This window comes from Ambystoma mexicanum, chromosome 12, assembly GCF_040938575.1.
Source record: "Ambystoma mexicanum isolate Mex_15411 chromosome 12, UKY_AmexF1_1, whole genome shotgun sequence".
NCBI classification, from domain to species: Eukaryota; Metazoa; Chordata; class Amphibia; order Caudata; family Ambystomatidae; genus Ambystoma; species Ambystoma mexicanum.
This window is the reverse complement of record NC_090936.1, coordinates 243,788,057-243,815,743: the sequence shown is the minus strand read 5'-3', so window position 1 is coordinate 243,815,743 and position 27,687 is coordinate 243,788,057. Positions and strand designations below refer to the sequence as shown.

Below are 27,687 nucleotides of genomic sequence, written 5' to 3'. Positions count from 1 at the left end.
CCGAGGGTTGGTTTGTTTGTTTTATTATTTATAATGCACATCATACCCAGGGGTAACAGGGCGCAGCAGTTACAAGTATATGCAAGGCTTAGTTACAAGGTATAACATTTTACATTCAGGTCATTAATTACAAGAAGGTAAATACAGATGGTACAGATGGTACCTATTTACAGGCGTAGGATACAAGAGGGGTATATGCAAATGTTACAGACATTTTACAGAAGCAATATATACATAGTTGATGGTGTTTATAGATATAACCGGGTAGACGGAGATGAGTACATAAATACAAGTATACAGGTGGTGAGTGGGGCCATTGTGGTTACCCCAGGGTAGGAGGTTAAGAGAAGCAGGAAGGAGACACTCCATACAGGAATGAGGTACCGTAGCAGAGAGTCCTAGCTTCTTGCTGAGAAGGGGTTATCATTTACTGGTCATTAGATTTCAGCCACATGATGATGTTAGATCTGAAGTTTTGGTAAGATTGGTCTATTCTCAGTGAGGGAGGCAGGGAGTTCCACAATTTGGCTGCTTTCACAGGGACGCTATTAGATAGTGGAGTGTTTGAAGCTGGGTATGGAGAGGCAATCTCTATTAGCTGATGTGGGTGGTCTCAGGGAGGTCTGTTAATGGAATGTCTCGGCCAGGTACATGGGGGCAGCATTGTTGAGAGATTTATGGGTGAGCGACAACGTTTTTAGAAGGATTTTGTCATTGGTTGGGAGCCAGTTGTTCTGACGGCTACTCTCGGAGATATGATCTCTTCAGGAAACGCCTAGTGGCACTCGAAGGGCATTGTTTTGTAATGTTTGGATTCTTCTGATAGTAGCTTTAGTCGATCCTAAATAGGGGGCATTGCAGTAGTCCAGGCGAGACAGGATGAGGGCTCTGGCCAGGATGGTGCAGCTGCGGTCAGAGAGAAATGGCTTGCCGGTGCAAATAAGTTTGCACGTGTAAGCCGTGGAGGACGCTAAGGAATTGACCTGTTTGGCAAATGAGAGGTTTTAGTCAAGATAAAAGCCTAGTGTTTTTACTTCGTGTTCTACTTTAATGCTGTTGCCATCACTTATGAATGAGGAATAGTCAGATTCTAGTTTTAGAGGGGGTGCCCAGGATGATGAGTTTGGTTTTATCATCATTCAGGCATAGACCATGCCTGGCCATCCATGCCTGGCTGATGATGTACACTCTGTTCACCAAGGCCAAATCCTTTTCATAATCCCCTGAAAGCGGGAGGAGGATCTGGGTATCATCTGCATAGTTAGTGTAGGTGATACCAAGATGCTCCAGATCATCGAAAAGGGGCTTAGTAAAAATGTTGTAGAGTGTGGCGAGACGCAAGATCCCTGAGGCACACCACAGGTGATGGGTATGGGGTCGGCATCTGCTAGAGGCGAGAAGACCCTCATTGTTCTACCATTTAAGAAGGATCTAATCCAGGTGACAGCGTTGTCAGAGAAGTGTGCTGCTGTGTCAAGGTGGTTGCATAGAATAGTGTGGTCAACCAGGTCGAACGCAGCCGAGAGATCTAAGAGGAGGAGTAGGGCTGATTTGCCATTATCTCTAAGCTCATCAAAGATCGATGAGGGCTGTCTCTTCCATGTTGGGGACTGAAGCCTGATTGTCTGGCTCCTAGTAGATGGTGTGATTCCAGTTGCTTTTGGATTTGTATGTAAACTACCTTGTCCAGAATTCTCAGAAGGAAGGGCACTGTAGTAATTGGCCTATAATTGGTAGGTGTAGATGAGTCAAGAGTAGGTTTTTTTAGGATTGGGAGTACCCAGGATTGTTATGGTTGGTAGGGACGATACCAGTAGAGAAGGACGCGTTGATAAGTTTTGTTATGAAGGGTGATAGGTCTCGGGCCGCATCCTTGATGAGCTGCGCAGAGCAGAGATCGCCCTGACAGTTGGAAGGTTTAAGGAACAGAATAATTCTTTCCACTTCAGGAATACAAAATTTGGTGAAGTTGAATCAGGTAGATTCATCGGCATTGGTATTCCTAGTTATTTTGGATGGAGGGTGGGTCATTTAGAGAGGCTCTTTTACAGGATATTTTGTTTTGTTGGGTGGATATTTTATTAGCTAGAGCGTGTTGGATATCTGAACACCATTGTTTATCTTTAGTGCATGTGTCAGGTGATGCTATAGGGATCTCCATTTCTTTAAGAATGGTGAATAGTTCCTTCATATTGGACTTGGCTTGGGATATGCGCGATTCGAAGGATATTTGTTTAGCTAGGCTTATTTCTTTTTTGCAGAGGGAAGACAGTTTGGTAAGTTTAAGTTTGTTGGCTTCTGATGGAAGTTTTTTCCAGACAGCCTCACAGTTTCTTTTTTGTTTCCTTAGGTTTTTTAGGAAAGGTGTTAACCATTTATTCAAGTGAGTTTTCGGCTTACTTGGTCTAAGCTTGAGGGGGGTGATCTGGTCCAAAGAGGTGGTCATGATTTTGTTGTATTCCTCGACCAGGCTCTCGGGATCGGTATGGTTTGGGAGCAGGTTGAGGGTGGGCATTAAGGCTGGAATAAGCATGTCCACAGTAATATTCTTTTTATTTCTAGTTAGTGTGGGTGGGGCTCTAAGGGCGGGTGGAGATGGGGGTCTGTTAGTAGAAAGCATTAATGACACAAGGTGGTGGTCAGTCCAAGCTAGTGGTGAGATGGAGAGGATGTTGGCCTGACAGTTATGGTCTGCCACCCAGTCAAGTATTTTACCTTTGTTGTGGGTGGAAGTTTTGCTTCTTTGAGTGAATCCAAGTTCTGTGAAGATGTTAGCTGTAGTTAGGGCGAACTGGTCTGATGGGTCATTAAAACCCATATTAAGGTCTCCAAGTAGAAGTACTTGCGTTGAACATTTGAGATGGCTAGACAGGATAGTGTTGATATCAATCTCAAATGTTCCGGGAGGGCCTAAGGGGCGAAATATCAGGTGGATATTAAGGGTTTGGGCATTGGTAAGTGGTACTTTGACTGATAGTAGTTCACATGAGTTGACATCGATCGGGGTGGCTGATCTCATAGAGAGGCTACATTTGTAGATGATAGCGATGCTTCCACCTCTAGATTTTAGTCGGTCTTGTCTCAAAATAGAGTAACCGTCAGGAACTGCTAGCATAAGCATAGGATAGGGTGTAGCCATACAGGAAATCTAGGTCACCTCTCTGGATCAGGTCGGCAATTTCCGTGGCATGTGCTACTAGGGATCTGGAGTTTATTAAGGCTCCTTTGATCTGAGGGCTCATAGCGATAGTCGTTGTCAGTTGGGTGACTTGTGAAGATTTGGGTTTGCCGTGTTTGGCTGTGCTGTTTATTGACCTAGTGACACAGTTGTGAACTAGGTTCGTACTTGTAGTCATTCGGGTAGTTGGAGTTTTAGGAGTCCTTATTCCTCTAGTGGTGAGGAGAGAGCTGACAGGAGGCTCGTATATTTTGGCTAACCTACCTCTAAGGCGTAGGTTCCTAGCAGTAGTTGGGCAGGGATTGCTTGGTATGGGATTTTTAGGATCTTTCATGTTTATGAATAATTTAGTAATGGTATTATTGGAAATATTAGAATCAAGGTGGGTGGAATCCCAAGGGTAGTTATGTGGGATAACATGATGTAGAGCGTAATGCTTTGTATAAGGACTGTGATGTAGACAGTCTGGCTGATAGCTGTAGGGAGCATACTAGTATATGTTGGAGATAAGACTTTCTATGGAATATGTAACTGAGGTAGGTGGCAAGCTAGTAGAGGTGATAGTGTTAGAGGCAGAGGATCACTCTTAAAAGGTTAAGTCACAGCTTGGGCCTCGTGCCAGACTCAGCTAGATGCAACAATCAAATGGGGAGCCACCTAGGGCTAAATGCCTCAATCAAAGGATAAGCAGTATATGAACTAAATGCAACAAAAATGGGGAGCCACCTAGGGCTAAATGCAACAATCAAATGATAAGCAGCATATGGACTAAATGCAACAATCAAATGGGGAGCCACCTAGGGCTAAATGAAACAATCGAAGGATAAGCAGCATATGACTAAATGCAACAATCAGATGGTAAGCAGCATATGAACTAAATGCTGCGATCAAATGGTGAGCAGCATAGGAACTAAAAGCAACAATAAATGGGGAGCCACCTACGGCTAAATACAACAATCAGATGGTGAGCAGCATATGAATTAAATGGGTTATAGGTTAAAGTTTCGACTCAAAAGGGTTGAATGACAAAAGGGTCGAGTCAATTTGACCGAAAAAAAGGATTTTGTTTTTGGGGTTGTCCCCCCACCAAACCCCTGTTTCTGGTGTAAAAACACCTTTGTTTACCTATACTAAATTAAAAAAATATATATACATTTTAAAAAAAAAAAGGACTAGGAAGAGTAGGACTAGGAGTAATGAAGATTACCAGTAAGTAATCAGAGCATTACCTCCACGTCCACTCTTCCTCGTCCCAGTACTTACTTCATGAGGTATACCAAAGCAGCAACAGGGAAAAGGTCCCAATGAGACAGAGCTAAAAACAGTGCAGCAAACACACCTACAATAACTCTTAATTCACATTCCCACAGACAAAACTCCAACCACGAAGGAACCAACCCCCCCGAGTGGGAGAAACTCAACCCATAGCGGTTGATGAAAATGCCTAGACCAGCCAAGGCGGCAGCCATACAAATCTCTTGCAGATAAAAACCCTCCTTGCATCGGCCCAGGAAGCCGCCAAACCCCTGGCGGACCACCCCTGATCGTGCGCAGGCACAGGCAGGCCAGAAGCCACATAGGCCCTGAAGATCACAACCCGGAACCACCGGAAAATGGAAACCACAGATGCGTTATGTCCAGCCCCAGCCGGACCACAAGCAATCAGAAGACTATCAGATTGGTGGAAAAAAGCAAACCTAGCCAAATACTCCAACATGTCCTGCCGGTGCAGGACCGGGACACAATGCTCCCGCTGCGGTCCAGAGCCCAGCAAAGAACCGAGCAAGGCAATCCCGCTCAACTGTGACCCCAAGCCCCGCAGGTGGCCCAGGAGCATCGCCTCACCTGAGGGAGCCGAGGGCCCCGCCACACAGCCCCCCCCCCAGGGGGCCAGCAATCGGTGCTCCCCAGTGCCCCGCACCGGGAAGAAAAAGTCCAACCTGCCAGAGGCAGGAAAAATTAAACTGAGTGACGTGGATGTGGGGGAGGAGTTATAGGAATTTAAAGAAATAGAAGAAGGTCCTGTGTCGGAGGCAGGGGCCTCATGAAGTAAGTACTGGGACGAGGAAGAGTGGACGTGGAGGTAATGGTAGTTGGTGGCTAGTCTCACCAGTCTACATCAATAATGAGGGGCACTATCAGCACATATAATGGCAAAGTATAAGACTAGCGAGTGACAATGCTACGGTCTGGTCATTTACGTACAGAAATAATGACGGGTGGTAGGCAATGTACATGGGTATAGATATGTTCAAGTGACATTAATAGTAACATTAATACAGATTGCCGTTAGAGCGTACGGAAAGCGTGCGGTACAGCTGCCTAAAACATGCAAAGAGTTCGGATGAACGGCGTGAGCCGGCCGCTTCTATTCAGTCTAGATACATTTATGGGGAACAAATCAATTAAGACGTGCAGGTAGTGTTTACAGTTGAGCAACGGGGGGATGCAAACAGAGAGCACCCTAAGCATAGAGCGGCATAGATGAAACAGACACTAATAGTTAGTGTATAAACGTAATTACCAATAAAATAGTACGGGTCTTACTGCGTGCTGTGTTCAGATGGCCATAGTTGTATAGGCCTCGAGGGGGGATAACATTTTGGGCAGGGGGATGTGGGACTGGTCACTGGAAGTCCCTGGACAGGAACAGGACAGGTGCCATATTAGTGTGCCTTGTCAGGGGGCTGGCTTATGCCTGCCGGTGCCCCGTGATAGGCTTTCAGGGTGGGATGGCCAATGGGGGATCACAACGAACTTCGGCTGCAGAGTCAGTAGTTCTTAGGATCTGGCGGCCATATTTAAATGACCAAACCTCTTGTTTGTAGAACAGAAAAGTTTGCAAAAGTGCAGATATTAGCGGTTGGGATGCTCGGAAGACAGGCAGTGCAACACAGCAGAAATATGCTGTTCAGCGCTCTGGATGGCGTCGGGAAGCTTGTATTACGAAGACTTCGGGTAGATGCAGGCTGGTGAGCTGCCCCTGCAGCCCACAGAGTAAAGGAGCTCCTCCTCCTGGATGGAACGAATGCCAATGTGATAGGGCACAGGACAGGTGCCTTATTAGTGTGCCTCGTCAGGGGGCCGGCTTACGCCTGCCGGTGCCCCGTGACAGGCTTTCAGGGTGGGCTGACAAATGGGGGATCACAACGAGCTTCGGCTGCAGAGTCAGTAGTCCTCAGGAGCCGGCGGCCATTTTTAAATGACCAAACCTCGTGTTTGTAGAACGGAAAAGTCTGCAAAAGTGCAGATATTAGCGGATGGGGCGCTCAGAAGACAGGCAGTGCAACACAGCAGAAATATGCTGTTCAGGGCTCTGGGTGGCGTCGGGAAGCTCGTAGTATGAAGACTTCGGGTAGATGCAGGTAATAAGCCCACAGGCTTACCGGAGAGGCTCTGGTTGTCCGCTGCGGCTGGTGAGCTGCTCCTTCAGCCCACAGAGTAAAGGAGCTCCTGCTCCTGGATAGAACGGATGCCGATGAGGTTGACATGAATACCAGGGATGTTTCTGAGAAAGGGCTCAGGAGGACACAAAAGTGTAACATATAGACCCTTAATCTACACATGTTGTTCTGACATGTCTACAACTGTTAAAATACATTTAAACCAGGAGACATTCCAAGGTGTGATTATTGCAACAATGGAGGTTGCTAAGATACATAAGAAATAGTTAAAGATCTCCCATGGACAAAGTAAAATAACTGCAGAGAAAAGAGAGGCACCAGTGTAGGTACCACTTCCTCCAGGTCAATAGTCTTTAAACTACCCGTGACATAGGGCATGGGAGGAGCAGTCAAGAAGCTGATTTGGAGGAAGGAGGAATTTCCAAACAAGGCAAACATATAGCCTTGCTTTCCAGTCACAATATCACAAGGAGAATTAATGTCAAAGGGGTAACCCTGACAATTTTGGAAAGAGGGGCAGGTTAGCACTTACTACAGAGAAGCTATCTCCTTACACTAGCTCAGAGGGAGCAAATCAGGAGTTACACACATTGTGGTCCTCAATCTGATAATACAGGCCGCTGACATGATCCCAATTCCTCTACCTACCAAGTATTCAGTCTTTGAAAGAGCTGATCATGGCCCTGTGCACTGAGATGGGATGTCCTGAAGAAAATATGGAACATCATTAAATACTGTGAAATGTTTTGTGTATGCATGAAGTGGGTGGGACCGCTCACATTGTGCGTGTGTAGAGTTTTTACATTTCAAACTAATATAAAGAAATTACACAAAAAAGATCACATGGAAATGCACTAATGTGGGACTCTTGGAAAAATCAGAACTGCTGTGTGAATATGGAGGCTTTAATGAAACAGGTACATGCTGAGTGGTGGACCACTAAAAAGCACAATGAGGAAAAGAACGACTATGCTAACTGCTTCTGGGGGTCAGTGAGCATAAACTAATTAGACAAGAGCCTTCGGGAGAAACCAACCACAGGATTAAAGTCAACTGAAACCAAATTAAGCCACCTTTAAAATACCCCTGAATCTCATGCCGAGAGGAGGGATATTTATTATTTCTTTTAATTTATGTTTCATGTGTGTAAACGATTTATTTCAGTATACAAACCATAAAATCCACATATTAACATAGAAAATCTATCACAATATAGTAATACAACAGAATTGCCATTACTAAAACATTTCTTAAAAACATACCAACTGTCATTTGATGAGATCCCAATTTAGAAAGAAGCGGTTTCATAACAATTTTTATTTATTTCCTTCTTAAACACCATGCTTGTTTCACTAATGCTGAGGTGAGGATGGGGCCTGCAACCCTTTTTTCATTCTTTATTGTTCCTTTCTTGCGCGCTCTGTGCTTTCTGCCCTCTCCCTTTCTCCCACAACCACCCGCTTCCTGATTTCTTTCTTCCAGCCCCCCCACCTTATCACCCTGAGCCTTGGATTGGGCATGGAGCCCTTTTCCACCATCCTCCTAGGGCAACCCCACTGCCCGTGTAGCCCCATGCAGCTAAGGGCCCTGAAGCAAAGGGCAGATCCTACAGTAGCAGTTCCAGACTGTGTTTGCCTGTGTTCGCCGTGAGAGCAAGCAGTGCAGTCGTCAACCAGCAGCGACTGACTAGGTAAGGAAGGTGTGGGCAGGGAGAACAGCCATTACTGCTCCCTATTAAACTGTCCAATCTCTCTTATTACTCCTATTACCAATGCTTTAGTCTGCCGAACGACGCCCATAATTGTATGCTGTCTTTCATGGGCAATTAGGCCCTTCTAGATTCTGCTGTATGTTTGAAACCTAGGCATTTCCCCCCTTTCCAGGAAATGTGCATTTAGGCGTTTTGCTTTTTCTGCTGTTGTGGAAACTTAGGCCTTTTCTGCCTTTCCAGGAACTTCGTATCTAGGTGTTTTTGCTTTTCTGTTGTATGTTGAAAGTTAGGCGTTTCCCTTTATCCTGCACATTTGATTCGAGACTGCATTGCTATTGTGTTGATGCTGCTTCATGGTTCTACCTCACCAGCTCTCAGGCCTTGCTAGGCCCCCCTCTCCTGGCCCCTTTTCCCCTTCCTTCCTCCTCTCCTCCTCTCTTCCACATCACCTGGCGAGGTCTCTGGATGGCCCTGCTATGTGAGAGTCTCATCCAACAGGTGTTCCCCGGCTCCTGCGGAATGTCAACAACAACACTGCCTCCCTTGCTCCAGCCTTGGCAGACTCTGCAATCACTCCTTGCCACTGTGCTCCTCTCTCTTCTCCTCTAGCACTCCCTTGTGCACCCCTCCTCATTAGTGCAGGTGAACCTGTTCACTTGGAATTTATGTTCCCTGCTCCTCTCTCCCTCCTAGCGTTAGCCTTCCTCTCCATCCCGCACTCTCCTCCCCCTGTTCCCTCATATCTGTTACAGCATTTGTATGCTCCAAATTGTCTCACAACCTAGAGGAAAGTTTTTGTTTGTCCTCCTCCCTGCTCATCCCATTCTACTCTTCCCCCTACCCTACTCTTCCTCTCCTCCCTATCCCTCCTCTTTCTGTTAATGCACTTGCACGTTGCGAATTGTCTCACGACCTAGTAGGAACATTGTCTGTCTTCTTCCCTGTTCATCCCCACTTTGACTACCCCTCCTCCCCCCTCTTTCTGTTACTACACTTGCACACTTTGAATAGTCTCACGACCTTGTAGGAATGTTTTTATTGGCTTCTTCCATGTTCCCCCTTTCCTTCACCTTCCCTCCCCCTTTGCCTTCCCCTCATTCTTGTCACAACACTTGCACGCTCTGAATGTTCAAGACCTAATAGGAACATTATTGTTGTTTTCTCCCTGTACCTCCACCCTCCCTTGTTTTCATGCACCTTGAAACACCTTTTGGCTGTATGGGCGCATTATAAATACCCAATAAATAAATAAATGCTTTCTTCAGATATTGAGACTGAGCCCTGGAATTCAGAATCACACTGGGCTCCCAGAACGTTTGCAATGGCCTGTCTGGTAGTTACAATATTTAGGTTCTTAGAAATTGGGGAAAACCCATCTACGCCTCAAGTTAAATAGAGGACAAAAGATCAAAAAAATGCAGTAAATCCTCTTTCAAAGTTTGACAAATCTTCCATCTGACTGTATTACCCTCACTCCAAATACCAGTGATGGCTGCGAATGGCAAGACCCCTAATCAGTCCTTCAAATACAAGATTCCTTGTCTTCCGGAGTATTTAGATACTTTTTCGGACCAAAGTGAGAAATGATAAATACTTCACTCTAATGGATTCTGTGTCTGTTTCCCCTCAGTCACAGCAACTGCGGCTTGTGCCCTACCCTTTGAGGAGGGAACTGTAGGTAGTGTGACTGGCAGGGCACTGATCTTTTTTACACCATTACAGCACCTGAGCATTACAAGTGCTAAACAGATCCTGATATGCCCTGCACCAAGAGGGTGTCTGAGCATTCGGTGTTGCACACATGTTTTGGAGGCATGGCATCAGAAGGCTGCTTGGGTTTTGGCTACAAACGACAGTCTTCAAGACACTTAAATGGACTGGGGAAGACTTTTGTTACTGTGATGAGCCCCCGACTATTGACTGGGGCATGGTGGAGTAAGCCAAGTGATCCTGCCACCATGCCAAGCATCGCCTAGTAGTGCGAAGGCAACTTGGAGTAAGACACAGAAAACATATTCTGAATTAACAATAACACTTTATTAACTTAAAAGTCAGGATGGAAAACTGCCTATCTTGACTTGTACCATGTACCATGGTGGGATTTCCCTACCAAACCAAAACTAAGGAAAGTCAAAGTCAAAGAGTTCAACTTAGGAATCTGTCTGTGTCAAAAACCTATACTTGCCCTCACAACTAATATATGTGTAGGGATGTCAGCAACCAAAAAAACAGTGATCATCACAAAGTTCGAAGCTCTGCCTAGCTCGCAGCTTTCTTTCAGCTCCCTTCCCCAAGTATAAAGCAGTTACAACAAAAGTCTCAGGATTGCCTTAAATTCAGAATGATATAGAATTAACCAGTACTCAGGGTTCCCTTCTCCAAGTTCCATAACACAGTTAAAAACACAAAATATCTTAAGACTCTGCCCTCAAGTCAATAAGTAGTTGAAACCTCAGGGTTTCCTTCCCCAAGATGCACTTTCAATGATATGCTAATATTTTCCAGTTTTCGTAAAGTTCTGCACCCCACTTGCACCCTGTGCATATGGATAGTCTTCATGCAACAAACATGTCTTGGCTGAAAATTGCAGTTCGTTTTGGTCCACTTGTTAAAGTTCCATTCACTCAGGAGTCCAATATACATTGGGTTGACTTTCATTGTTAAAGTTGTATTCACTTTGAGGTTTAATATGTATTGGGTTCTTTGATTCAAAGTTTGATTGATTTGTAGATTCAACATATATGAACTTTGCTTGCATTTAAAGTTTCATTCACTATTGAACTTGGCACACAGAGGGTTTATTTAAATTGTAAAGCTTCATTCCTTTGTAATCTTCATAGTTAACAGTTTTCTTTCAGTGCGGTATTCAATAATTATGAAGATATATTGGTTACGCTTTGCATTCGTGTTAGGCATTCAATAATTGTTAAAGGTTTTCATTTAATTCACTTTGTTTTTGTATTCAGTTGATTTTGTTGTAATATGCCTTTGTAGTTTGCCTTTAAACCTGCCGAGCACTCAGAGACTTTCAAAAATGTGCTTTTATGTACACCTGACCACTCCGTAAGAAAGTATTCTCAATTGTTCAATGGTTAATGTTAGGAAAGATTTCTCTTTACTGCACCTTTCTTTCCATCGTTACGGAACCCCAAACTTTTTGCTTTTATTTTTTAATCTGATCTGTACTTTTTTGCATAGCAGCTTCACTACACTGGCTTTTGGTCATATGTCATGGGAAAAATGACATGTCCTTCAGGCTGTCAGTACTGGGAAACATTGTTTCCCTTGGTCGTGTTACTGTGTTACTACTTTTGGTTACTTTTGTATCACTTGTGGTAACCTTTTATCATTGTACAATGCAGCTTACACTGCAGTACAATGGGGTACATTTTTGTTTTGCCCGAGACCAACACTAACATTTTTGATTACTGTAGGTGTGCTAGAAGTATTAGCTTGTGGCAGCAGTGACTTTTTCCCACTTTTGGGGATTTTTTGTTTTAGCCTTACCGGTTTTGGCTATTAACTGTGGCTACTGGTAAAACATGGCCGTGGCACAAGATTTTTCGCTTGTCCTTTTGCCATCTTGTTCTTTAGCCTTCTTCCTGGCCTAAAAGTCCAGGAAAATCCTTATAAGGACTTCCAGTGCCTGAGAAAGCAGAAGCTTTTGGCAGACTACTGGAGGGCTGGGTGTGTTTGCTGGCAGGATGTGGGTTGGACAGTCTGGTCCCAATCCGCAAACTGCATTCAGTGTGTTTGAGTGGTATGGATGAATGTTCCCACCAGTGGTCCTGATTGGACCACTGCTCGGGTGTGTGTGTCTGGGCTAGTTCTGCTATTGGCTAGTGAGGGCAGCAGCTCTTACTTGGCCTTTAGGATAAGGAGAGGACCCCTGCACCCATTCTTCAGAGATCCTGGAGAAACCTAGAGGAGCCAAGAATCCTATCCAGCTGCGAGACCCGTGAAAAAACCTGAGACTTGACTGAAGGAGGCCTGGGGACCAACTTCTGCTGCTGTCCTGGAGGAGCCCTGTCTTGCTTGTAATCTTTAGTAGTCCTACGAAGGAGCTGCAAACCTTGGAATGGAGGGAACATCCATTTCTGATGTCTGCTCAGTGCCCTGCCAAAGAAATCTTTTTCGGAAGTGCCCTGTCCTGTGACTGACCAGCTTAGATTTTGTGCTACCGTTCTGCCGGCATCACCGTTCTGAGTTTTGACCTGGAACTTGGGGGACCCTCAGCTGGCCCTACGAGACTAACCTCTGCAAAATATCGGCATCCTACCATCGAGGGGAGCAGAGATAGGAGGGAAAGTCTGACCGTGGATGCTGAGTCCCTTTACGTCACCGTGCTGCGGTAACCACCGTCCGAAATCGCTTGCCTGACCCGAGTCTAGTCCTGGGACAGATCCTGCATCGTGTTTTGCTGCAATCTTCCATTGATAGTCCTTGCAACAGTCAAATACACCAACCCGAGATCAGCTGGAACCTGCAACCCGTTAATCTAGGACTGTGAATTTCAGCGTGAAAAGCAACCTCAACCCTCTTCGTTTGTCCTGCCAAGTCTGGGGAAGAATCAGAGTATGGGGGTAAGTTACAGAGCTTCTTACCTACCCCTATACCCCCCATATAAGTCAATGGGTTTATAATAAACCTTTATTCTAACAATCTTGACTTTGCCGTTGCTTGCATGCGCAAAACTTCTGAAAGTTGGGTCTACTTCTTTAAGCTAGTTTAACTCGTACCATAACCGTAAGACCACTTCATTGGACCACAGAGACCCTACCTGAATTTTTTCCTGCTTCAAAGCTTCTGTGCAACTTTTACCTGAACTATTGGGCAAAAGGCCCAGACAATTTAGGGCTGGACTATTTTAGTTAGGGATCATCCTCGGTGGACCTTGAGTGCATAATATAAATCTAATATTTCCTTTGCACGAGTTTCTGATATCTATTTTGCCCTATAACAAGTGAATGTATATATGTATCCATTTTATTCAGTGTTGTGTGATAACTCTACTTGTTAGTAGTCATTTTACTATAGTGTGTTTTGGCCAATAAATGATAACAGTATTTTTATATTTCCTGTCTAAATGTCATTGGTGATTTCCAATGTGTGACCTCGTTGTGGACCCTTTACAAGCTGACCACCTCTGAAGATCTTAGCCTAGACCGCCCGTCACTGCTACCTGAACTGGTTTGGCTAGAGCTCCCCAGAGTTGTCCCCGTCACAATATAGGTTGACCTTCTATATATCTGTCTACCAGGCCAGAGTGTAGAAAATCAATCCTAACAGTTAACACGTTCTATTGTTCGCTGGTTAGCAAGGATTTGGATCGGAGACCTTCGCAAACGAGTCTCATCATTCACGCGACCACTCCAATACAAAATAACCCTGCGCGTACGATTGAACACTCGCTTACCGGGTTTCTGCTTTCATAGAAACTCACTGGTTGCTTCTTAGCGAGTTACAGCAGCGCAGATGTCTCTGCCTCAGGGTTCCACCACCTGCCCCTCAGGCACTCCTGGGTCGGCTTCTGTCCCCTGGAGAACGAGCACTTCAAACAGGAGAAAAAGGGGCAGCCTGCGTGCACGGCTCCCCCTTCAATGTTCATTTGGTTCCACAAAGCCCCAGATACCGGGGCGCTCTCCCCTGAACAGTTTGCATGCTACACATATACAGTTCCCACGGCTTCTCTTGGCCTCTCTGCTGATGCTCCAACTTCACTGCCACTGCTTCTTTCTTTGACATCACTTGATGTGGCTTTTTATACACCTGCAGCCCTTTAGCAGGCTGCAGGTGCAAATGTACAATTAGCCCTGCCTGACCATCATTAAGGGGACATGCCTGACCTCTTCTACTCTCAGCAGGCCTCTTCCTCATCCCGGTACCACGGTGGTAAACACACCTAGAGTTCATTACTCCTAGTTGCCTCTTCTTCGTCCAAGTACTGTTAGTAGTCATATATGAGGAAGTCAGGGGAGTTGACTCATAATACCCCATGAAGGCGGAGGGAGGAGGGCTGGGTTGGTCATTAGTAGAAAAAAGGGGATAGCATGTCTCTCCCAAGGGCATCCCACTCCGTTCCCATAGAACATCCACCACTTTTATATTTAATTCTTTTTTTTTTCTTCATAACCTGTCTGGATTGAGAGAATCTCCTAACTTTTTCAGGTCAATGGGATATGGATAGCAATATCCCATAACTACCGCTGGAATAAAATGTTCTCCTTGGAAGGGAAGTGGGGAATACCGCATTTTGCCCGAAGGTACCCCAGTTCCAGTCCCCAAGGATCCTCCACCCAGGTGATCCTCCCTCGCTTGTCCACACCGAGGGTCGGCATGCTAGAGCCATGGCCTTTCCCTGGCCACCTGTGCAGAGGATACATGGGGAATAGGAGTGAGAATACCCTCAGGTTTCACACATAAGACAGCAGCGCTCAGCCTCCTTTGTTACCCAACCCTTCAACCCAAGAGCCAGGAAGGAGGTTGTAACAGGCAATTCTTAAAAACAGATTTCCGAAATATTTGAAAATAATGGGACCCTTAGTTGATTTTATGTAGGACTACAGACTCATACACCACAGATGTTTCGGGTTGTTTTACTGACGGCCTGACGGTGTGACAATCTTACATCTATATGGAGCTCACCTTTGTATAGGGCTACGCTTAAAAAAAAAACTTTGATACCGGCATCTACCAGAATCCTAGAGACACACTATCCTAGTTGTTGACAGATCTAAATGTTAAATTTTACGTAGTGTTACCTGATATGATTGTATTCTAGTGTCTGCAATAGCCTTTCATTGTGCAAGATAGACTGTTCTACACAAGATGTATCCTTTATTTCTTCCTGCAAACCTTAAAAAATACACCAATTGCATGTTTTCTTGAATCAATTCACTGTGAAACTATTTTAATTAAAGAAATACATTTAATAAAATGTGAAAAAACGAGTTGAAAACATTGGAGAGTGTGTGGTGGAGATAACCATCTGTTCCCAATTTTGAAGGACAACCATTCAGTTAAGCAACCAATATCAAGCAGTAGTACGCTTTCAACAGTGATTCAAATATGGATTAGGGACTAAAAGCACACATTTGCTTGTCGAAACACTGCATTTGTTTGAACAATATAAAAGGGTACACTGAGCTATATGTGCGAGGGAACTTTTATTAAAGTAGATCATACTAATTTAATTTAAAAAAACGTATCAACGTTAGAACCAAAATGTGTTATATATGAAATAAAATAGCCATGTGGTTTGCTAAATTGCAAAATGCTCATGATAGGAAAGATAGAACACAATTAATTTGAATGTGCACAAGGCATATGAAAACGTCTGTATCAAAATACTAAGGACTTGAACCGAAGGCTGTACCGGGTGCGTATCCAAATACTTGAGTTTGTCACAAAATGTTCCTGTTGAGGCGTTTACAAGAAATATTCACTCAAAGGAGAATGCTGGTGGGTAGATTACATGCACAAAGTCATTCCACAGGCGTTGAATAATTACGATCATTGGAATTTTTGTCATAACCCTCTGGTTAGAGTATGAATGAGGATAACTGTGAGGATACTAAAGAGAATGTACCACATGTAGTTAAAAAGTAACGAAAACCTCCCACAAAGCTGTTTTATACTGTTATTTGTGTTTACCATAAAACGGGAGAATTTGTTTATAATGCCTCTAATTCAGCATGCGACTAGTGTACATTAGCATAATGGTTGATTGTAAGTAGTTTATTCAGAGTCTTAAAGTCCTTGTGGTATTATCCATGTGAATTTATAAACTTTTCTGTAGTGTCTAAGAGTGCTATGCTAATAATATCAGCATACAATGTCAAATATTCATATGTTATAATTTCTTCAAAGGTTTAAAATGTGGCCTCCAGATGAAGACGAGTTTCTCATTGAAACATACACAGCTGATTTTGAAAAAAACAAAAAGGTGATAGCTGGAAGGTTCTGAATCAATTGCTCCCCTTTGTAAGGAATTCATGATGGTAACAGTAAAGACAGACACGAGTGATCACAGTTCAAGGGTGTTTATTAAACAGCATGAATGGGTGAGAAAAATGCCTAAGCTAACCCTAACTCTAAGATGGGAGCAAGCTACGACCATCAAAGAATAATAAGGCAGTCCTATTGGCTTCTTGTCAAATAAAAAAGGGCTACTAAAAAAAAACCCATTGCCAATCCTTACAGCTAAATTACAAAATAGTGTGGGATAATGTTCACTAGAAAAGCAAGAAGTGTTCACAAAATGATAAGTCAGGATGGTATAGTTGGGGTCTCCCTTCCCCAGGTTTTCCAGCACGGGACAAGGCGGGACATCTGAGCACCATACATAAGGGGGCTTCTCCAACACGAGGTTACAGTTCTTTCAGCGATATCAGGATCTTCGGTGGCCAAGTCATTTCCATGCAAAGCCTCTTGCCTCCGAGGGCCTGATGTATCAATAAAAGCAAAACAAAAGTTCCTGACCGTATATACGTTGGGTGATATCTCTTCAACCCTGGACCACCCTCTTCCGGGTTCACACCTTCCTCAAATGTTAGCCTCCCTATGTCGGGTTCACTACAGCCTTTTACTCAGAATGTTTCACTTGCTGTATTCACAAGTCTCAATGTCTTTTTATACAACCTTTCACTATGGACATCCCTCAGCCGGGTTCACTCTTGTCAACACAATGTTCACAAGGTTATCGCTCTTCACCCCGTTTTGCAGGCATCCCTCAGCTGGGTTCACATTTGCCAGTTACACAGTTCACTTTGCTTTACACAATGCAGGATTTGCTTCCCTTAGCTTTCCTCTTGGTTAAAATAGCCTCCCTTGGTCGGACTCAGACCACCAATTCTCTGTAGACATCCCTTGTACTTCTATTCATACAATGTTCTCAGGGTGTTACTGATCACCCTAATTCACAGGCATCTCTCAGTCGGTTTCACATTTGCCCTAGTAGCACAGTTCACTTTGTTTCTTCAGTGTGTCAAAGACTTTCGATTGAACAAGGGGGTTTACTCTACCCTTGTATGATCACTTTGACCTTTTACCTCGGGCTCTCCTAGGGCCTCCTGGTATCAGTAGTATTAACAGGGACCAGCCAGAGTCTTACGAATGAGCGCCCACGTGGCGCCAGACCACTCTGCAGCTGGTCTTTCTCTAAGTTATTTTAACAGTTCAGTAATACACAAGTTCTTTGATTCCCACTATGTTGCCATTTGCAACCTTTCGCTCAACACAGCTCGGTTTACTATCGGTTCTAGCTCCGACTCACCAGCTGTGATGAACCGCTTGACATTTCTTGTCTCTGGAGTCAAGGACGGTAAAATGGTAGCAAATGCCTCTCCCTGCCTTGGTTATCAATGTAGGAGGGCTCTGTGCACCATTGACATCTGTTAGAGCACACGCTAGCTGTTGTTCCCGGCCTTGTGATTCCTTTCACAGAGGCTTCGCGGGTCTGGGCCGAAAAGGGCAAGGGCACTTCTCTCCTTATCATCCTTTCGGTTCCGGTCACCTTTCTCCTCCTTTTGAACTGCCGTCCTGGAATAGCTGCCTCCTCATGTAGTTTGCCTTGCTCAATGTGTGCTCTCGTGCTCTGCCTTTTATCCATAGGGGGAAGAGAAAGGGCTGTCAGGTGTGTGTATTTATTGTCAATTGCCTGACTCTGGCAGACCCTTGTGTCGGGACATGTCAGGGAAATGGCTCTTGTGTTAGTCTGTTGTCTTTCACAGCGTGAGAAAGTGATTGTGTTGGAAAGGGGCGGGGGGTAGAGTTTCTAAGTATCCTACTGGGTAGGATGGGTAAAATGTGCCATGAGGAATATAGTCTTTGTCCTAGGGGGGTGGATGAATTCGGAAATGGGGAGATTTGTAAGGTTTGTGACATGAATAGTGGGGATGGTGTTTGGTTAAAGCAGACTGGTAATTCGGGAAGAAATAATCAGAGGGACGGGGAGTATTCGGGCAGGAGATAGGAAAACAGGGATTCTGGGAGATGTAGTTTTCCAAGTGCAACCTGGTTTGGGATCCTAGGGCATTTACCATATACAGAGGGGTCATTGGATTTAGGCAAGGGAGATTCATGGGGTGGAAGGGAGGTAGGTGTGGCACATCCTACAAAAGCCTCAGGGACTTCGTCCTCACCTTCTTCTTCGGTATAATACTGTGTCTCGCCTGGGGTATTCTCTCAAACACAACTCCAGGCTCCCCTACCCAGGTGATCCTCCCTCACTCGTCCACCTCCAGGGTTGGGATCTGAGAGCGCCAGCCCTTCCCTTGAAACCTGAATAAGGGAGGGATTCTCAGGGCTTACTCGGGAGAGTACCCTCAGTATTCTCATACCTTCGAATGGCATATCCTGCACTTTGCTTGTACTTCTGGATGGAAATCTGGGCAGCACAGCTATCCCTGCTGTCTAAGCACTGCCCCATTACTTATCTGTTTGAATCCAGTTTCCGCAATGTCAATCGTGATATTAATGTTTTGGTTTGATGCTTCTTCTCCTTTACAGAGTATCGTCAGGACCTCTTTCCTCTTTGCTTCTGGAAAGTGCCCCCAATATTGGCGCCGTCCTGTGCCACATTTCTCTATCACAATTAGCTATTATGGCTTGCGCATTCACTATTTTTACAATGGTAGTTCCTATAGCAAGGAATTTTTTCCCCAAAGGCACCCGTCCCTCATTATCCGGTGGGAATGAGCATTTCATGGCTTGTGAATTGTCCTTATGCCCAGCTGCTGCCAAGATCACTGACTCGGATGTGGGTTGTTCAGTGAGGCATTTTGGTGTTCAGTCTCGTGCTCTGAATTTGTTCTCGAGTCGTCCTTTTAGCGCTGGCTCTGATAGCGGTCACTTCATCGGGAGGAGGCCTTTCTCCCACACGTGCTGTAGAAAAGGGATGGAGACTACTGACTTTCTGTGTTTATTCGTATGGTTGAATAAGAAGCAGTCCTTTTCTTCTGCTGGGGTTAAACCGAGACCCAACAGCGCCAGAAGAAGTCTGAAGAGACGCCCATAAGCGTCTCTTGGCTTTTCACCTGGTTCACAGTTCCAAATGTAGAACCAACTAAATGTCTTTAGGGCTTCCCGCCCGGAATACAGTTCGAATCAAGGCTCAACAAAAGTTCTGTCTTTATCCGTAAGTGCTTCTAGGGCTCCTTGGTCACTCTGGGCTCTTCTGACTCTTGCCTTGCTGTGAGGTTTCAGATTGCACCTCCCCTCTCCACCAGGCTTTGAGGAGCAACTGCATACCTCTTTTCTCTGTGCAGTGCTCCGCTGGGCAGACGCTCTGTTCGGCAGACACAGCTTCCACCTCCGGCTCCTTCTGTTGGTTCCATGTCCGTAGGAGTCGTGGCTCCTCACTTGTTGCGGTTTGGCAGGTTGTTGGCAGTGGAGTGTTAGGGTTTCACTCAATCGCTGCTCGAGTGATGCTTGCTCAGGGATAGCCTTGGGACCAGGCTTCTCTAGTCCTGCTCTCAGCAAGGGAGCTGTGCATTCCATAGTCTCCTCCGCGCTTCCAATCTCCACCATGTGCTTGTAGGCTCAGCCCCCTGCCACACCATCCCGTAGGAGCTCTCTCGCTCTGGCTTGTTGTGGGAGTTCCCTCATGCTCTAGAGCCCCTTTGCCTTCTCCTTCCTCTCCTGCTGGCGCTGCTGGGTCACTTATCTTCTGTACGGTAGGAGGGGGTGGGATTACTTACCATTCTCTGCCCTGCATACACGATGGTGTCTGAAAGGCAGCCGTTGGTACAAATAGTAAGTCATTACATACACTTTAATTACCATGTAACACACATAACTATGGGAATCCTGGGATGAGAGAGAATGATACCTCTCTCTCTCTATTTAGGGATGGCTTGTCCTCAAAGATGGGGGATCATCCCCAATGAGCTCCCACTTGCCCTGTCCCCTATGGGGTGTTACTTTTACGGGCTCACCTCCCTAGTTTCAAAGGGGGTGGGCTCCCCCTTGAGTACAGGGGACGAATTTCCTGGATTCGTCACAGGGGACACACAAGTTGTGGGTGAGCTGGAAGTCAAATGAGAAATGCACGTGCACTTCTAGCAGAAATTAAAATATTCAGCTTTTTCTAAGCACTTCATAAGGCAAACACCTTGTTTGAAAGATATTTCTGATGACATTAGACCATGCTGTGACTTCGGAAGACGTAATCTTGGTCATCTTTCATATTAAAAGCCCAGAACTTTAAACGTGATATTCCAGTGACATGGTTATAAGGGAAATTGGACCTGCTACTGCACTTGGTACCATACCTTAGAGACGAAAATATATATGTACCATGTGGGGCAGTTAGCCCATCCTCAGCATTCATTTTAGGCTAAGCTTCCACGAACGCATGATCACATTTTCACAGTGATGACTGCACCTACAATGCCGATAGAAAAGGTATGTGTACATTCGTTTATAGAAAAGTCAAGTTAGAAAGCTATTGTAAGGAGAAGGATAGCCAGTTGACAAAGAGTTGGTAACCCATAAGACGAGTAAGATCGAGAGAGGGCACAAAGGTAGAATACATAGGGGAAAAGACTTTGACAGTCAGACAGAAGAAGGAGAAAGTGGACCCACTCCATTGACAATCAGATAGAAGACAGGTCTAGAGAACCCGAGTGGAGGACGCAAACAAACCTCACAGAAGCGCCAACCTGGGGCGCAACCATGACAGAAAACAGGTACCAAATCTGAAGGGCAGTGTGTTATGACAAACACTTATCCGACTATGAGCTTGGAGACTCAAAAATTACCAGACTGCCCAAAAGTTGTGGGTTCGCATCTGGAGGAACTCTAGACCTTGAGTCCCGGGTCAAAGGACAATACAGCGCCCACCAATTCAAACCTCGGTTGAGAGACATCAACACTTATGAGCAGTGACGTTTTTTAACAGACCCTGGGCTTTTGTTTAGACAGAAAGAAACTTTGCAACACTTTGATGTGCCCCCTCAGTTGATTTTGGTTATTGGAACTGTTTCTGGATGTTTGATGAGAATGACTTCTGGCTCTGCAGATCCTTTTGGAATAAAGCGGAGGACTTTCTTTTGTTGAGAGAGTGGCCCTTCTTTTCTCTTGTTATCAGGACACTTCCAGACACAAACCTCCTGACACTGAACATTTAGAGTTATTTCATGATCCGGGAAACCTTTGCTTTAGAATTGCAAAGAAAAGGACATTATAACAGATTTTAACTAACTTTATGGCCAACTCTCCCTTTTAAAATCTTTTCTTATAAACTGACAAACCTACTCCCACTAAATCCGATTTACCACAAAGCAAATAATGCTGAAGCAAAAGTGGAAAAAAAGTATTTAAACTGATTAAATACGTTTTTCAATACAGATCAGTGTATCCAGTCTTAGCTAGTTTCTGTGGAAACATTTAACTGAGTTGAAGGAGAAGGCACACGCAGGTTTTGGGCATGCTAGAAGGCAAATGACAGATGCATGAAGTCTTCTAGCGGAAATGAACATATTCATCTTTTTCTAGGCACTTTAGACAGCAATTGCCTCGTTTGAAGGAACAATGGTGCACTTTTTGAGGAACAGTACGCTGTGTAAAAATGAAATGAAGGGGAGCCTTGGAGTCTGGGTGAGACTGATTAAAGTATCAGGGATATGATGGAGTGGGTATGAAAATATGTCATTGAGACAATATTAGGCAGCACACAGTACAGTTGTTATTGTACATAGTTACAATTTAAGACACAGGATATTTTTGGCCAGAATCGCACACATTTTAGGCAAAGTGCTGAAGCCATAATTAAAAGCCAGGTCTCCGGTTTCTAAGGCCAGCAACTAAGCTAATTGCCCACATCCTCACAAAATGGTAATCTGCCACAAAAACAATGGACATTCTTATAAGAAGTTGGCAATCAGAAGATCAGAAATGTCCTGAAACGTCAAACCTCTGGTTCTCTCAACAGGAGGCTACCGGCTAGCACACCCACCAGTATCCACAGACATGTTCAGATGGATACTTTTTTCAAATACCTGCCCACATGTACTCTGGCTGTTCAGTGCTGTTTCATTCCATTTCATTATTGTGTTTAATAGGTTCATCTCCTCAAGCACTCTCTCTTCACCTCACATTAGTAAAACTAATGGGTTTTTGTGGAGTGGGGGTTTCCCAACAGAAAACCAATTTGTGCCTGTCCTTCAATCATAACAGGAAGAGATTATTGCCCATTATACTGCATACTTTCCATACCACCACCGTGGCTTATCATTCCGTGATGTCAGGCTACAGTCCTGTCCTCTTTTGAGGAGGTTTATTTTCTGCATTAACCCAATTTGATTGCCATTGCCTTAGCAGAAACCCTCTCAGGAGCAGAAGAATTCTATCTTTAAATAAGATATTTAGGTGCTCTTGTCACTGATAAAACTGTTTTAAGTTAATAAAAGGGTCATAAAGACAGTTTTAAGCAAAGTTCGTGTAGAGTCCCCCATAATAGAACATTTTACTTAGAATTCATTCTTTTAAAATGAAAGGTAAATTAAACCTATCAGGCTTTAAGTTACTACATGAATCTGAAGGAAGGTGTTTTTCATGACCTCTCCGATAGCGCATTGCATTGATGGGATTTTAGCTTCTGTTCAGGAACGGCTGGTTATATCTATATTAAACCTGATGGGATTTCATTTAAAAGATACCTTGTTTCCGGTCCTCCAGTAGAAGTCTCTGATGGCCCGAACCATCACTAGTGCTACAGCGAAGGTTGCATTTACTGCTTCTTTTCCGGTGGACGTCTTAATGAAATCGGAACCTAAAAGTTGGAAGAAAAACATTGCTGTTACTATATATCTGAAAACAAACTGTAAAACAAACCACAGTATCTTATCTAAATGCTGATTCCTGGTCAATTACTATTTGCATGTTACTCCCGGTACTCTTGTACTGGCAGTGTAAGACGATATTGCACCAGACTCATGACCTGACCATACAATCGTACAGAGACAGAACCATTCTGCTGCAGCAGCTAGGAAAAATGAAAGGCTAAAGGAAGTGTGGTGTGCACAAGAAGCTCTTCCTGTGTCCATGGCTCACCCTCTCATTAGGCCCCTAGCAGCTCTAAATACCCATTACATTCGTCCTCACCCAAAGTACTGCGAGAAACTTGAGGGTATCCTCACTCCTACTCCCCCTGGATCCTCTTCTTAGGTGGCCAGGGAAAGGTCATCGCTTTTGGATCCTGACCCTGAGGGTGGAGAAGTGAGGGAGGATCACCTGGGTGGAGGGACTTTGGGGATTGGGAGTGGTGTGCTCACAGGCGAGACATAGTATCCCCCTTTCCCTGTTGAAAACCAACTTAACCCTCCCCCGGCCTGAATAGGCTACTGTAAAACCTCTCCTCTTATAACCCCACATTTTACCTCTGACAGTACTGGTATGAGGAAAAGACGACTAGGAGTGATGAACACTGAAACCTAATTTCACAACTCTAGTACTGGGAAGAAGAAGATGCCTGTAGAGTGCTTTAAAGATCAGGCATGTCCCTTTAACTATAGCCAGGCAAGCCCAATTGAGAATCCACACCTACAACCTTTCAAGTGTTGCAGGAGTATAAAAAGAGAGCCAAAGAGCAGCAAAGAGAGCAACAGGGAGGCCTGTGTGTGAGGGACAAGCAGGGGACCCGTACTGTGAGGAAGCACTCATGGTGGGACCTGAGAGGAAGCCAAGACGCCGGCCATTTTCCTAGAAGACCTATTGAGCCTAAGGCGAGTCTGGCCATAAGGCTACAACAGGTGAGGGAGCCTCAGTTGTCCAGAGAAAGAAGCTGGAGCTTCGAGCAAGGGAAAAGGAAGAGATGCCGCTGTCCGTCGAGGAGAGCAGAGCTGCCGGCGTGTGCTAGGAAGAACCCGGAGTGCGAGTGGGGCTAACAAGGACCGACCCGCTCACCTGTTAAGCAGAATAGAAGCCACGTAGCTACCGGAAGAGTAACGCTGAGGAACGGTGAGCAGAAGGAGATGTCACACAAAGCTGGGGCGCTCCTAGAGGCTACACATGAATACTGAAGTTCCAAATGACGCATATTGAATCCCGAACTGAATGAAAACTTGAAACAAAGTAAAATTACACATGTTGAATATAGAATTGAAGGAAACTTCATGAGCAAAGCTAATAGCTGATGAAAGGCAAAAGGGAAACTGCCCATTTGGAAACGACCTATGGAAAAGAGTGCAAATGTGAAAGAGTGCAACATAAAGGTGGAGCTTGAACAAGACCACCACCAAGTAAACTTTATGAATGGGTACAGTGAGTCAAGGCTAAAGACTGGCAAGAAGTATGTGACCCATTATGTCAAAGCCAAGAGCCTAACCAGAATAGTGTAAAGGTCCACATAGAGCCAAGAGGCTGACAAGGAGAATGTAAGTGAATGTGAATCTGTGCATACGGGCAAGTACAGAAAAACCTGTGTGGGCTCGGGAGCCCAGGGTTCCTGGTTGCGCAACTTGTGATGGATGGACTGTGTGGTCTGACAACTGCGCCTAGACCAGTGAGCCCTAAATTGTAAAAGTCCATGACATTGTGAAATAAATCAAGAAGGGGCACTGTGAGTGAACTGGAAAGAGGAGCCAGAAGTCGGGTCAAGTGGACCTAGATTTATGTTGAACTTTGAAAGATTGAAACCAGTTGCTAGGCTGAAATCTTGTGGAAGGGAACCCTGCGACTTAATGAACTACAGCTACCATCTTGAGGACAGAGCCTCAATACCCCTTTTTTGTTTGAACTGTGTTGCACTGAATTTGGTGTAGGGAACCTTGAGGAGAAGAAGCTCTTAACTTTGTGTTGATCACGATTTATTTCATTATTGACATCCCTCCCTACACATTGTTCAGCTTTAGTTGTGAGGGCAAAGGTAGGCTTTGGACACAGATAGACTTAAGTTGAACTCTTTGACTCAGACTTTCATTAGTTTCGTTCAGGTAGGGAAATGCCACCCTAGCATAGGGCATGTTAGGCCTTCTACCATCCTGACATTTGATTTAATAAACCATTTTATTTTGAACTTTGAATCTGTTGCCTGTGTCTTGCTTCATGATCCCTTCACAGTACAAAAATGCATCTAATTACATCATGACATAGAAGGTTGGAAGGGGGGCTGTATGGATCTTATGGAGGTGGAGAGACTTGGACTACTAGTACAAGATCCACAGCAGTGAGTACTTTCTACTTACTGGTACATCGGGTCCACCTCCCTGTGGACAAATGGGATCTATTATCAAGATGGAGGATGCAGCACCAGAAACACAGAAACAGCTGTGATGCTGGAAATGCATCAGAGGGACAGGGCCTCTGAATCCTTGTCCTTTACTGCTTTTTATCGTGTGTTCTGTCGTGTTTTCTGCCCAGGAGTCCATGTGGGACTCCTGGCAGTGCAGCTCTCTCTTTTGGTTTGGTGAACAGACCCATGGGATACCCTTATGGCACCCATGGGTAGGGGTACAACCCTGTACCCCTAGTGTATGTTTTTGGGCACCTGTGGGTGGCCCACAGAGCAGGGTATGGGCTGGTGGCAGCTTCATGCTGAATTTGACAGGTGCTCTGGGTGTCCTCCATTTTGGGATACCCAGGCCCTGCCATTGGGATCAGTTGATTCCTGATAGGAAACAAGATGGCCTCTGTGGCCTCTTGCTTTCTATTGCCTGTTACCTTGTTTTCCCAAAGTCCTGGGAAGCCCTGACTCTGTCCCTTCCCCCTGACTGGCTGTTGGGTGGAAGTTCCATATATGGTGTTGTTGTGAAGGCCCAGCTAGACTGACTGGAGCCTTCCCAGTGACTGTATGTTGTGGGTACCTCCTGTGGGTGGGACCTGGGTGAATGGAGTGTGTGACCAATATACACTCCTTGTTGTGGTTGTCTGGTTTCTGGCATGAGAGACAAAGACTGAGACAGCGCTGCCCGAAACTGGCCTGAATGCAGTGTGTAGTGTTGAATGGCTGGGTACTTGTCCCAATCCACATTCCTTGTTGTGAGTGTCTGAAAGGGAGGAGTGTGGCCTGAATGCACTGTGTGCCTGATTGGCTGACTGACTGCATGAATGCCCTTCTGTATGATTGGCTGCTGAGTGTGTGCCAGCAGTGTGGATGAGAGACAGAATAGTATATCTGGGGACCTCTCACCACTGGTAATTGTTCAGAAGCGTTCTGGAGTTGAGTCTCCACTCTAAGAGTAACTGGAACTGCTGATCCTCGACGTCCAGCTGGAAGAAGACGACTTGCTGTTGCATTTGCTTCGACCGATCCGAAGGCTGCCGAAATCGTCTAAGACTGACCCGAGAGAGGACCTGGTAAGGCGCCCTCTCCCCGTGCTCCGAGGGACCATCGAGCACCGCTCCATCTTCGCCGAAGCGCCCTGGAAGTCAGACCCTCGAAAGGCTGCCGACCCGAGACGGGACCGCCGAGGAGATCGAAGTGAAGCACCCGGACATCGCCGCCGTCGAAGTCCATTGCCGTCGACCAGGGTTCGCAAGTTTGTGTAACCGCTGGAGGCCCGTCGAAGTTGTGTTGCCCAGCCGTGGGAACCACTTGACGCCGTGCCGCCGACGACCGGAGCCGTCTGCTCCTTGCCTAAGAACATTTGAATCGAAGGACTCCCTCGATCGCACCGTCGACCGCTTTATTCTGCCGGAGAAAGTCGAGGACGACCAACGCGCCGAGGTGAAACCTACCGGTGGGTTTCCCGCCACCCGAAGACCACAAAGACTCAAACGACTCGACGCCCTTGCTGGGCCTCTGTCTCCACAATCTTTGCGGTCCAGAACTATTGTCACCGAGGTGCCCCGCACGCCTCTGCCTTGCAGGACGCCGACGCTCCGACGCCGACGAGCACCGCTCGGACGAAGCTGCCGCCTCATCGACGCCGTTCTACCCTGTTTGTTGTCGGACGTTCGACGCCCTGTGTCTCCCGCTTGAAAGGGAAGGCATTCAAGAAGGGCCGTCGATTCCCCGACGCCGAACGCCGAGTTCCTCGACGGACGTTCCGACGCCCCGTGTCTCCCGCTTGAAAGGGAAGGCATTCAAGAAGGGCCGTCGATTCCCCGACGCCGAACGCAGAGTTCCTCGACGGACGTGCGACGCCCCGTGTCTCCCGCTTGAAAGGGAAGGCATTCAAGAAGGGCCGTCGATTCCCCGCCGCTGAACGCCGAGTTCCTCGACGCTTCTCGACGCCTCTCGACGATCCGTGACTCCCGCCTGAAAGGGGGTCGCTCAACAAGGATCTGTCGACGCCTCTTCGAAGAACTCGACTCCACCAGGTACATTGGGGGGGTAAAAACATTATAGGAGGGAATAAGACTTGCAGAACAATATATGGACTGGGCTTGTGCTATATCTTTATTTTACAGGTTGCCCAGGTGGGGGGATCTCCACACAGAACTGTGTCTAG

At 45.7% G+C, this 27,687-nt stretch overlaps 1 protein-coding gene across 1 annotated transcript in view; it reads right to left on the bottom strand.

Moving 5' to 3' along the window:
* DERA (deoxyribose-phosphate aldolase) overlaps positions 1 to 27,687 on the bottom strand; it is a 646,316-nt gene that overhangs the window by 22,607 nt on the left and 596,022 nt on the right. The window contains exon 7 of the mRNA XM_069628380.1: positions 22,954 to 23,066. Within this exon, the coding sequence (XP_069484481.1) occupies positions 22,954 to 23,066 (113 nt within the window). The remainder of the gene's footprint in view (positions 1 to 22,953; positions 23,067 to 27,687) is intronic.